A 14,223-nucleotide genomic window follows, 5' to 3' on the forward strand; every position below is an offset into this window, starting at 1 on the left:
CTTGATAGTCCGAGCCATTTTTCAAAATTTGAAATTTTTCGCGAGCCGCAATTAAATACGTATTAAAAAGGTATGCAAAAAATTCCAGAATACAAATTATATTCGTAGCAAGAGTGATACAAATTGTTTCCTCCACAATGTTTGTTCCACAATGTCAACTGTCCGTTGCAATGACAGTTTACAAATTCAAAATCGGTCTGGAGTCGGTCGATAATGGACGAATACGCTACTGTTTATGTTCGTTCGCGCAGTTTTCGATGAGTCATATCATTCTTAACTTGGACAGAAATGAAATTTGTTACAACGTTGCACTTAATCTTTCATATTTGTTGTTAGTAATTTAAAAGACATTTTGAAACACATACGGAACGATAATAATTTTTAAAAATATAATAACACAAAAATGAAAAGGGAACTCAGGTACATCTATCAAGAGCCACAAATAATCCTTCAAAGAGCCACATGTGGCTCACGAGCCGCAGGTTGGCCACCCCTGATATATAATATGATGGAAATCTGGAGTTACTTTATTAAAACTTTATCTTAAACTTTAAATACTTAAGTGGGTAAAATATTAATTGATGGGATCAATATTTTGAAATTTCTTACATGGAAATAGATTTTATGCACTCATGTGTGGAAATTTTAACACACATCGTATGGTGTAAATGCTGGGACTGGAAAATTTGGACTTCTTATGTGAGAAAAGCCTTTCATGCAAGAACTTCCTAAACGAGTTCTACTGTATATGTAATAAAAGTGGGAGCTTAATTTGAAACTACTGTATATAAACATCTATATAATGAATAAACAAATTCTACGACTACGACTAAAATGCATTGAAATACAGGGTGGGGCAAATAAAAGTGGCCCGGACGAGTGGATATGATTAGCTTTGATCCACCTTCAGCAACTTGCTGACCAGGGCACAAAGGTTCCAAGAGATTAATGGTGATCACTTTCAACATCTGCTATAGTCAGGCTAGTACTGTATTTCCTTTCCTCTGCTCTGTTTCTTTGTACCCTGGAACATGGTTCTCTGGGCCACTTTTATTTGCCCCATCCTGTAGTATCATCATCATGCATGCAAACAATTATAATATTTCATACAATTATTATTCATAAAAAACATTATTTTCTATAAAAATCTTCACATTTTTAACTAGAAAAATTATTTCATAAAAGAATACCAAATTCAAGACACAATTGATAAATTCTTGATAAATTCAAATAAAATTTATATGTATATTACATAAGATGGGAGAATTTTAAGTAAACTTAAATATATTTTCAGTTGTCTGCTTAAAATAAATAGTAAATAAAAAGTGCTAAGAATCTTTATTGAATTTCAGAAGATGTAAGCAATAAATATTGCCAATGAACATCATATAATTAATAAAAACACAGAGGGAGAAAAATCATTAATTACATTTATTCTTAAGAGAATTAATGTAATTAAATGTAATGTAAATATATTTTATTAGAAAGAGTTTAATATATTAAAATGATAATTGGCTGTAACAGTATTTNATAATTTAATTTTTTAGTAGTTCCATAAAATTTCTAATCTTCTTGAAAAGATAAAATCATAATAAAATGACACAAGTACATATTTAATTTAAAAACAATATCGAACAGTTATCAAATAATTGCAGTTTAGCATAATTCTAAATCAACTAACTTTGAACTGTTTATAAGAAAATAATTTATCTAAAATAAGTGCAAATGAATAAGAAAAAAAATTATAATCTAATTCTAAAATATATTTCAATTAGTTAAAATTTCAAATATAATACAATCATTTTAGAATTAAAAGAGCATAAATATTTAAAAACAAAATATATTACATTTCATAAAAATTTGTTTGGAAAAATTACACAGATAAAAATATTTTTAAACTGATTAGATAATTTAAAATTTTGATTTTTCTAATTAACAATTTACTACTCCAGAATGTGACATATTTCAAAATTTTATTATTCTGTAATTACTACACCTGTCATTTAATCATAAACATTTCAGTTTTCCAAGAAATTTATTTTATACACTTGTCTAAAAGGTAACAAGACTGAATATTTCAAGTAGACAGTACATGTGCCAGGCAGAATATAAATATAGAACCTGATAGCATTATCCTTTGGCTGTGTACATAATTTAGCCAGAGTGCATTGTTGTTGAGCAGTCTTGATGTAAAGCATAAATGTCATCTTCCTGCATCACAACAACTTGAAATAGAGCAATATGCAGCCATTAAGTTTTGTTTCAAACTTGGCAAAACTGTAGTAGAAACCTTCCAGCTGTTAAAAAAGCTTACAGATTTGAGTACTTAGATTGTACATAGGTCTTTGAATGGTTTTGACAGTTCTGCAAAGGTTGTATGACAATCCAAGGCATTTCCATATGGTTTGTGTCTCAATCATTAATATGCGCGTATGTGAATATTTGTACATTTTCAGTCTGTAGCCTATTTTTGGGCTTGCGCAATAGGTGTTGAAAAAACTTTTAAAGTTAAAAATATTTTACAATAGGTTTCGTTCATCATAAATTGAAAAATTTTTTGATCTGGATGAAGGTCAATTAATTGACCAAAAAAGTTAGATTACATTAATAAAATAGACTGCATATTAAAGGTTGGTAAAGTGTAGTTATAATTATAATATAATTATCATCATCACTTATTCACACTATTTCAATCTGCAAACAATTCATCTGATGAATAAATTTTATTTAATAATTTTTTTGTTTGTTTTTTAAATTAAAATCACTGATATAAAGTATTCTTACTGCTTATTATAATCATAAACTATCCTTTAATATAATAAACTCCTCAGTTATCAAGGATAGATTTACCAGTTTGTGGATGTACATATGCAAAAAAGCTATTGTATTATTCTTGTAAGCAAGCATCTAGTTCATGGGCAATGCTTGTCCCATATATCAAATGTGGCATTCCAACAACTTTTCTATCACATAATCCAGGGCTCACTTAAAAGTAAATAAGTGAGCCCTGGATTATGTGATAGAAAAAAAGTTGTTGGAATGCCACATTTTAGTTATATATTATAACTTAAAAGAATACAATTTTATTAAGTACAGCATATTAAATAAAAATACTACAAAAAACAGTTTTAGTAATAATAAATAATAAAAAAATGAAACAAATATCCTATTTTCAAGACATCTATCTTTGCAATATGCTGACTTACAAGGAATATACAAGCAAGTTGCCAATTTAGCAGAAAAGCTGCTAAATCTAGCTTTCCCATAGTATCATCTACCCAGTAGACCAGGTAATAATAAGACCCCAAAAATTTCAGTTAGCACATAAGAAAATTTTGCATCATAAATTTGTCAATTTTAGCATTCACACTTAAAAAGTTCGCCCATCCGTGGTCTAGATGTGAAATGTAGTAAAGTGCTGATTTTTTAGGTTACTGTACTGTACTGTACTTTTTACAATTTTCGTAATTAAGTAACATAATTAATGTATAATTATACAATTAATTACTGTAATCGTAATTTTTATTTAAAATACTATTGTGTAGTTTTTAAATATGTAAAGTCTTTGTGATTGATAATGAGCTATATTTTTTATATTATATTGTTCATCTTTGTTTGGTTCTTTTATGATATATTAATCATAGAAAAATGCCTATTATTTCACACACAGTTATTTCTAATGTAATTTTTCAAATTTTCAAAATGCCATGGTCTATAAACCCCACTAAATCAGAAGTTGACTGTACTAATATATTATGAAAATGTGTCAATAATACATAACTTTACTACTACAGTAATATTCATTATAAATATTAGTATATAGTTACTTATATATCTATTGACAATCATTAAGTAATGTTATAAATAATGAGATTGTTTTGTTGAGAAGCAGTAATTACCCCATAAAAACAGAAGCATCAAATAAAAACAATAATAAAAATACATATAAATTATTAAAAGTTAATTAAGATGTAAAAATTTACAAAAAGTAACATATTTATGAAATATCTATAATATTTTGGACTAAAGTGGGTAATGTGCAACTTGATTGGTTTAATAATAATCTTTTTTCCCAGTTTTTCTTTTCATTTATGGTAGGTGTATAATATGTATAATACATAAAAAATAAAAATTATATTTAAATAAATAAAATATGTACAGTAAAACCCTGTAAGAAGTTTTTGAAGGGACCAATGTAAGAATGATTTTTTATTTGTATATTCAATTTTATTTCAATATCAAGATAATATAATATAGCATAGTGTAATATATAGAAAAGTAAGATGTATTAACTATAGCAAGTGCTTAAGTGTCTGGTGTCAATACAACATATTAACTGTTAATGGACAGCACCAAATAGAAAGTATTATTGTTGGTCAAAACAATAAGACCATAACAAACTCAGCAACCACCTCAGCTATGCAGGTGTTTGATATATAACCAGGGTGGCCAAGCTCCTTGATAGTCCGAGCCATTTTTCAAAATTTTAAATTTTTCGCGAGCCGCAATTAAATACGTATTAAAAAGGTATGCAAAAAATTCCAGAATACAAATTATATTCGTAGCAAGAGTGATACAAATTGTTTCCTCCACAATGTTTGTTCCACAATGTCAACTGTCCGTTGCAATGACAGTTTACAAATTCAAAATCGGTCTGGAGTCGGTCGATAATGGACGAATACGCTACTGTTTATGTTCGTTCGCGCAGTTTTCGATGAGTCATATCATTCTTAACTTGGACAGAAATGAAATTTGTTACAACGTTGCACTTAATCTTTCATATTTGTTGTTAGTAATTTAAAAGACATTTTGAAACACATACGGAACGATAATAATTTTTAAAAATATAATAACACAAAAATGAAAAGGGAACTCAGGTACATCTATCAAGAGCCACAAATAATCCTTCAAAGAGCCACATGTGGCTCACGAGCCGCAGGTTGGCCACCCCTGATATATAATATGATGGAAATCTGGAGTTACTTTATTAAAACTTTATCTTAAACTTTAAATACTTAAGTGGGTAAAATATTAATTGATGGGATCAATATTTTGAAATTTCTTACATGGAAATAGATTTTATGCACTCATGTGTGGAAATTTTAACACACATCTTATGGTGTAAATGCTGGGACTGGAAAATTTGGACTTCTTATGTGAGAAAAGCCTTTCATGCAAGAACTTCCTAAACGAGTTCTACTGTATATGTAATAAAAGAATTATGATAGTATTAATAAATTATAAAGTATTTTTAACACTTAGTTTTAAAATAAGTATAAAATAAAATAAAAAAATAAAAATGACTCCATGTTTAAGGTCATAACAACACAATAAAAGAGCAACCATCTAGATAAAGACAGACAAAAATTAAATGATGACAAACAAGATAGTCTAGGAGAACATACCCATAAAATAAGTGATTAAAATAGTATGCACAAAGTTTTGGTAAAGCAATTATTATTTTATGCAACCTCACTTGAGCCAGTATAAAGTAAATGATGTAACATGTTAAGCCAGTGTTCTGCAACCTTTTTCTACTCACAGCACACCTATGACTCGACATAACACACCAAAATGTTATTCTCCTCAAAAACGTATGATATGATGCTATTAATAGAATTTCATAATGCCACAAACCTATTATTATTATTATGTTGAGTTTTGTGAGTTACACTCGTTGACACCTATGGCTGTGTACCAGAGTCAAGACATAGTAACTTCAAAATAAGACAAAAATTAAATAAGTATGTCAGTGTGTACCTGTATTCAGGAATTTCCTAACATTATGACATGTATTCAATATAGTGGACTTCTATAGTGTGATGTTATGTGTTTCTATTCAATTTTAATGTTCCCAGGCTTTTGTATAGCGTGTGTAGTATGACATATGTAAAGGAGAGAACAACAGGTACAGTCGACCCCCCTATAATATGGTAGATACGTTCCTGTTTTTATGAATCCAGCTTCTAGGAGTCCAGCCAATCACAGCCAGGCATGTATGCAGTTTACGGACTACAGCTGTTTGAAAGGTTTCTTCCATAAAATTAATCGATTCTAGACTAATTCAACTCAACATTTCCAAAATACGTATAATTTTTTGGGAATAATCCATATAAACTATGCTATAAACAAAAAATTGTAGGATTACTTACCGAGTGTGCACTGTTCGACTACGCTGTTGCTTAAGCTTGTTTTCATCGTGGAGATTGTCATCAAATGGCAGTCACATGTTTCCTGATAAATTATTTTTTTGCAAAAAACTCGCTGAACTTTAGAGACATCATTAATATAAATATCATTTTTATGGACGTTAAATAATAAATGGTTTTTGGTAGGTCCGCTGCTCGTTTAAACTCAATGGTTTGTGCAATCCTGTCACGACAAGAGTCGGCAATGACATTTTACTGAATTATAGGAGTTTTTTTAGCATGTCTGTACGAATACTGTCACAATTTTTTCGCCACGATATAGGAATCCGAACTATAGGAACCCATGTTATAGGGGGGTCGACTGTACAATAAACACCCTATCCTCCACTGATGCCTTATTTCCTGGGCGAGTTCTGCATACTTGCTGATTTTTTCACTGCATGTATTTTGTACATTGTGAGTTTGGAACAGGTATGTCTATAATGTATGTGATTTTATTGTGTTTGTCAATGAGTGAAATGTCTGGTATGTTGTGGTAAATTGTTTTATCTGTGATTTTGGCTGATGTAGTACATTTTGTGCGTGTTATTTTCCAATACTGTCTGTTGAACATATTTATAGTATGGTTTGTGGATGTCTAATAATTTGTGTTTCTTTGCAAGCTCTTGATGTATTTGCTACTTGATTATGTCTATGTAAATTATCTCTCTGTGCCAACAGGCTGCAACCAGAAGTGATGTGTTGTATAGTTTCTGGCATGATATGACATTTTCTGCATGTGACATTTGTGATTGTTGTATCTTTGAGTATGTGTTTTTTGTAGTTTTAATATTTATGACCTGATCTTGTATGGTAATCATGAATCCTTCCATCTCCCCAAAGAGGCATCCCCAAGCTAACCAGTTTGGCACGGTTTTGTCAACAAAATTCTGGGCCAGGTCATAGGGATGTCTGCCATGGAGTGCCTTTCGAGCTCACGATTGCTTAATGGTGTCTATGCTATTTATATGTTGTGTCCATACATTGTGAATGTAAATTTAATGGTGTATTATTTGAGTCTGCTGGAGTTACTGCTTTATGTAACTGTGATGTTTCTTGTTTTTTGTACAAAAACTCTCGCAATGTCTGTATTTGTTTGTAGTGGAGGTTAACTATGTTGATCAGGCCATGTCTGCTATCTTTTTAGGTGGAAGGATTAATCTTTCTATGGCAGATCTAGGATGATTTGTTTATGCTTAGTTAAGTGTTGTTCTAATTTTCATTTGGAGTTGCTTAAGATCTGTATGAGTCCAATGTATAACTCTAAAAGAATAAGTGAGTACTGAGATGACATATGTGTTTATTGCTTTATCATCATCATATTTCATCAGTGAATGAAATACAAGCATAAGAAACACAACTGTGATAAAAACATATATAAATAAAACTTGAAATTAATAGAATATGTAAAAGTTCATTTCACACCTTTCACCTTACGATGGCAAACTGGTTGTGGAACACTGTGTTAAGCAATAGATAAACCTTACAAAGTATTTTCAAAATCTTGTCAAGAAGTGATGCTGTTGACCAAACAAGCACATAATAGTCAACAATGAATTTTGTACTTAAAATTTTTCAAGTTTTAATAATAAAAAATTATTTTTATTGATATAGTTGTTAATGTAATATGGATTTACCAGAAATAATTTTTTAATATACATTATAAACTGAAGTGCCAAAGGTCATGGGATACTGCCTAATATCTTGTCAGACCTCCTTTTGCCTGGCAAAGTGCAGCAACTCGACGTGGCATGGACTCAACAAGTTGTTGAAACTCCCCTGGAGAAATATTGAGCCATGCTGCCTCTATAGCTGTCCATAATTGAGCAGGTGTTGCTGGTGCAGGAGTTTGTGCACGAATGGACCTCTTGATTATGTCCCATACATGTTCGATGGGGTTCATGTCAGGCGATCTAGGTGGCCAAATCATTCGCTGGAATTGTCCAGAATGTTCCCCAAGCCATTCTTGTACGGTTATGGCCTGGTGACATGGTGCATTATCATCCATAAAGATGCCATCCTTGTTTGGGTACATGAAGTCCATGAATGGCTGCATGTAGTCTTCAAGTAGCTGGACATAACCATTTCCTGTCATTGTTTGGTTCAGTTGGACCAGAAGACACAGTCCATGCCATGTAAACACATCTCCCATCATTATGGAGCCACCACCAGTTTACAGAGTGCTTTGTTGACAACTTGGGTCCATGGCTTTGTGGGGTCTGCACCACATTCAAACCCTACCATCAGCTCTTATCAACTGAAATCGTGACTCATTGGACCACGCCACAGTTTTCCAGTCGTCTAGGGTCCAACCGATATGGTCACAAGCCCAGGCAAGGCGCTGCATGCAATGTTGTGCTGTTAGTAAAGGCACTCAAGTTGGTCTTTTGCTGCCATAGCCCATTAACGTCAAATTTTGCTGCACTGTCCTAATGGACACATCCCTCGTATGTCCCACATTGATTCCTGTGGTTATTTCACGGAGTGTTGCATGTCTGTTCACACTAACAATTCTATGCACACGTCACCGGTCTCTGTCATTCAGTGCAGGCAGTCAGCCACTGCACTGTCCATGGTGGGAGGTTATGCCTGCAATTAGGTATTCTCTGCACACTCTTGACACTGTGGACCTTGGAATGTTGAATTCCCTAACGATTTTCGAAATGGAATGTAATGTAAAACTTATTTTTGTCAAATACCAATATATTTTTTCATAAGATACTTATACTAACAACACTTTTTGATAAAATATTTAAAAAATAATAATAATTAAACCAAATTAATTATTAAATTTATTATTTATAAAAATACCAAAAAAATAATTTTCTTTTATACATCACATACATCATCTTATTTTGCCAAGGAAAATCTTTAATAATCACAAATGTTTTTGGTTTGTTTCTTTTATAAAATAATTTTATCAAATTAACATATTAAATCTTTAAATAATCATACAGAACTGCTGCCAAAATCACATATGATAAAAGCACGTACACTAAAAAAAGTTCAACAATTCTTTGTAATCAATACTAGTGTCAGTGAACCGAAATAACGATTCAATATTCTAACAAATATATAATGGAAAAAAAAAGCAATCAATAATTAAAGAACAGCATTCAACATGAAACTATAATAATAATAATAATAATAAACAAAAAATTTCTTGATAATTTCAGCTGATTCTTGGTGATATTAAATAGATTATTTAAAATAACTTAAGAATAAACTATATTAAAATAAATCCCACTATCACCAATTAAACAAAATATTAAAAAAAATATCTTTAATACAAAAGTTAATTTTTTTAATAAATTAGAGAAATAAAAATTTATAGTTTGTTTCCAAAATTGTTATTCTAAATGTATTTTAAATATTAAAACTTCAGATTAGATTTTAATTAGATTTAAAATTAATTACATTTATTTTACAATACATACCATATCCCGATGATCAAGTTTTACACCATTTTCAATTAATTTAATAATAATATCAGTATGTCCTTCTTTAGCAGCATATAGTAAGGCTGACCAGTTATCCTTAGAATATATTAAACAGATATTAATTATTATTTGTTTTCAATTGAATATCCTTCTATACTTTAAAAAATGTTTATAATTGTTTAAAGTAGATTATAGATTATCTTTATTTTTAATTTAAAAAATTGTAATTCAGTTAATAGTAAAAATCATCCTTCATTGTGGTTCTGACATTATTCAAACCATACATCATCATATTAATATGTAGCTAACAAGAAAATTTATTTTACTAATAATTTATTTTAATTATATTCAGATATATTGATAAGAATGAAAACTGATTATCTTATTAGCATGTAATATTTTATTAAAGAATCATTTTTAAGAATATAATTTTAATGGATTTATAATGTAAATATTAATGTTATGAATTTATCAGTTATCTTATTCTAACGTTAAAAATTATATGGATATTACAAATTATATGCCCAAATTATTTTGAGGAAAGTAATATTATGCACTTGATAAAATAATAAAAAATTTATAATGTAATAAAATTAATATTTGAATACTAAAGTAACACCTATATTTTTGAACAAATTTTTATGTGATATAAAAATTAATGATTTTAAAAAATATTTTATTAATTTAAAAAAAAAAAAATGAAAGTACTTACTTCATCTTCAGCATCAACATTTGCTCCCTGAAGCAACAGTTCTTCAACAATATTAAGATGTCCAATTTGAGCAGCATACATTAAGAAAGTTTGTCCATTCTTAAAATAAAATTGGCAAACTTGTTAAAAATATTTTATAAGTAAAAAAAGTTTAATACTTAAATGGAAAATTGAAGAAAACGGAAAACACACCTCATCTCCTTCGTTAATATCTACATCTCTTTGTTCCAATAGGATCCTTAAATCATCGGCATTTCCTTCTGTTATTAAAGTTGTTATGGCATGATACGTAAGCGGTGGTATTTTGCTCATGATATCTTTAATACACGAAAGAATAAACATTTTTTGTAAACAACTATTTTATATGAAAAAATTAAAAATATATACATGATGTGATATTTATCAATTACACTAAAATTGAGTTTGAGATACATTTAACATTACTTAAATTATATTGTACAACAGTATATTTTTTGAACAAATTTTTGGTTGATATATAAATTAATAATTTTTAAAATATTTGATTAATTTAATATTATAGTATTAACTTCATCTTCAGCATTAACATTTACTCCTTGCAGCAACAGTTCAATAATATTAAGATGTAAATCAGAGATTTTATATGTAACATAAAATTTGGGATTTAAACATTTAATGAATATAAATTTATAAATACATTATTATGTTTAATTGAAATGTGACATATTTTATTTATAACAGTTCAGTGTATTTTCAAACAACATAAATCATTTAAAAATATATATTTAAATATTTATAAAGCTGATATTATAATAAACATTTTAGATTATGTCCATCTGGTTACAGTATACATAACTGAAAAAATATCAATGAAAATTTTTGTTATGATTAAATATTTATGATATTAAAATGTATTTAGTACAGAAATAAACTACTGTATATAAACATCTATATAATGAATAAACAAATTCTACGACTACGACTAAAATGCATTGAAATACAGGGTGGGGCAAATAAAAGTGGCCCGGACGAGTGGATATGATTAGCTTTGATCCACCTTCAGCAACTTGCTGACCAGGGCACAAAGGTTCCAAGAGATTAATGGTGATCACTTTCAACATCTGCTATAGTCAGGCTAGTACTGTATTTCCTTTCCTCTGCTCTGTTTCTTTGTACCCTGGAACATGGTTCTCTGGGCCACTTTTATTTGCCCCATCCTGTAGTATCATCATCATGCATGCAAACAATTATAATATTTCATACAATTATTATTCATAAAAAACATTATTTTCTATAAAAATCTTCACATTTTTAACTAGAAAAATTATTTCATAAAAGAATACCAAATTCAAGACACAATTGATAAATTCTTGATAAATTCAAATAAAATTTATATGTATATTACATAAGATGGGAGAATTTTAAGTAAACTTAAATATATTTTCAGTTGTCTGCTTAAAATAAATAGTAAATAAAAAGTGCTAAGAATCTTTATTGAATTTCAGAAGATGTAAGCAATAAATATTGCCAATGAACATCATATAATTAATAAAAACACAGAGGGAGAAAAATCATTAATTACATTTATTCTTAAGAGAATTAATGTAATTAAATGTAATGTAAATATATTTTATTAGAAAGAGTTTAATATATTAAAATGATAATTGGCTGTAACAGTATTTATTGAAATGAAACAAAAATGTTTCATTTCAATAAACACCACCATAGCAAATATAATAAAGTGCAGAATTCACAGAACATTTTGTTATAAAATTTCCTTATTTCAACACTTATCAAAATGATATTTTACCATCAAAAAGCAGATCAACAGAGATGAATGCAAACATTTGATTTCTGCAAGATGCATATTCAATAGTTACTAATAATGACGATCATCATCAGTAATTATAATTATTTTTTTACAAATTGTATCTGAATGTATCAATCATTTAATCATATTTATAAAATGATAACCATAAATTAACATCATAAAAATTATTTTAACAATATAAAAAAATAATCATACCTCAACACCAAGAATTCTGAATCACAAAAAGCAAAACTATTTGATACATAAGTCTTCAATGAGGTCCAATCATCTACATATATAAAATAAATATTGTTTTATTTATAAAAATTGCACATCTATCTACACATATAATAATTAAATCACAAATTTTTATTAAAATAAAAATTTGTAAACTATAAAAAACTATAAAAATTTATATATTTTTGTTTTAGCACGTTATGAATATAAATAAACTTATTTAAAGATCATAAAGTGACCATTACCAATATATAATGTAGAAGAATATAGCATATAGTTTGATAAAAAGAAAGCATTCAGCCAATGTCTTCTCCATTATAAATCAGACTACATTAAGTCATAAGAGTCAACAGCCTTTACAATGTCTTATTACTCTGTAAACACTTATTCTAATTTATTTTTTAACTTTATATAGTAAAACCTGTCTAAATGGGAATGTGACAGTTTCAGCCATAATTTTTTAATTTTGGAAAGTTTCCATTTTATTGAGGTTATATTTTTATTAATGAAGGAAAAAAAAAAGTAAAATTAAAAACGTTGCTACCATACTTATATTTAGAACTGCTTCTCTTCCAATGTAAGTGTTTTATGTTTCAATGGCATGTTATAAACATCAAAATATATAAGGAAGGCATAGAGAAAAAAAATCTGTAAAAAACCTATTACCCATAAAATATGTTTTGGTTACCTTATTCTCAAGGACATAATACTTGCTAATCAAGATTTAATAAATAACAAAACAAATTTAACACCTTCCTGCCCAGTAAATATTTTATTCAATACAAGACTAATATTTTTTACTTACTATGAGATGATATAATTCGGATAAGAGAACTTTTAAGAGCAAGAAATTCTTAAATCTGCTAGTAAGAGAAGATCAATTATAAAGATGCAGAAACTGTTTCAATAGTTTAGAGAATCCTTTATAATCCCCAATAAGAATATGGAAACATTCAGGCTTTTCTTTTGTGATTAGTATGGTATAAATGACTATAATATTATATATTTATTTTATGTTTAAATGTTTAATAATATTCTTACTTATTTTATTTTTTAAAAAGTAAATGCTATGCATTAATTCTTTTTATCTATATGTATTGATAATGTTAACTTTCAGTAATACCAACTATAAAGTTTGAATATTTAATCAGTTTGAAATTTTAAACGTAAAATGTTCCAAAGAGCATTCCTGTTGATAGAATTTAATCCACCAAATGCCGGAAAGTTTGATTCTGGAACATTTGGCTTCCAAATTTTATTATTATTAGATGTACAGTACTGCATAAAGGTTTGTACCTAATTCTAAGCAATCAGCACGAGCAAAAGTTGAGCACTGCTATCAAGGTCAGTTCTACCTGTTATCAAAGTGCTTTGAAATGAACTGTTTTGTTCTGTAACATGTCGAGTGAGGAAAATGATCGACAGGGACATCTTTTAGGTCTCTCTGCCAACAATACAATAGCAAGTAGCATTGCTACTCACTATTATAGCCTTGCAAGTGTCACTCATGCAATGCGACAAGCACAAACTAGAGTGCTTTATTGTAAGATTGTGAAATTATGGCCATTGCATACTGGAAACTACAATTTTATCTTTTATTTACATAATTTTTTTCCTTCTCGGGATTCCTGTTTATTCTTTTGAAATTTGAACAGATAAAGGAAGAAATAAACATATGAAATGTCCTTCCCTGTAAATTACAGAAATTGCAGTAATCAAATTAAGTTTAACTATTTCATTTATGAAACATACAAAGTATAGTAAAAGGATGAGGCAGAAATATGCATAAATTTTCATGAATTTTAGCAGTTTCACCAATAAATAACTGACCTTCGTTGCATATGCTCAACTTCTTCT

At 28.6% G+C, this 14,223-nt stretch overlaps 1 protein-coding gene across 1 annotated transcript in view; it reads right to left on the reverse strand.

Annotated features, from left to right (window-relative positions):
- The window catches only part of LOC111633622 (kinase D-interacting substrate of 220 kDa-like), a 69,419-nt gene extending 56,463 nt beyond the window's left edge, over positions 1 to 12,956 (reverse strand). The window contains exons 1-5 of the mRNA XM_023378227.1: positions 12,612 to 12,956; positions 12,346 to 12,418; positions 10,533 to 10,657; positions 10,341 to 10,439; positions 9,626 to 9,724 (exon numbers count right to left, since the gene is read on the reverse strand). Coding sequence (XP_023233995.1) covers positions 9,626 to 9,724; positions 10,341 to 10,439; positions 10,533 to 10,652 — 318 coding nt within the window. The 5' untranslated portion in view covers positions 10,653 to 10,657; positions 12,346 to 12,418; positions 12,612 to 12,956. The remainder of the gene's footprint in view (positions 1 to 9,625; positions 9,725 to 10,340; positions 10,440 to 10,532; positions 10,658 to 12,345; positions 12,419 to 12,611) is intronic.
- Between the last annotated feature and the right edge of the window lie 1,267 nt (positions 12,957 to 14,223).

Source organism: Centruroides sculpturatus, unplaced genomic scaffold, assembly GCF_000671375.1.
Source record: "Centruroides sculpturatus isolate CEXI.00-Female unplaced genomic scaffold, Cexi_2.0 scaffold844, whole genome shotgun sequence".
Classification (NCBI taxonomy): Eukaryota; Metazoa; Arthropoda; class Arachnida; order Scorpiones; family Buthidae; genus Centruroides; species Centruroides sculpturatus.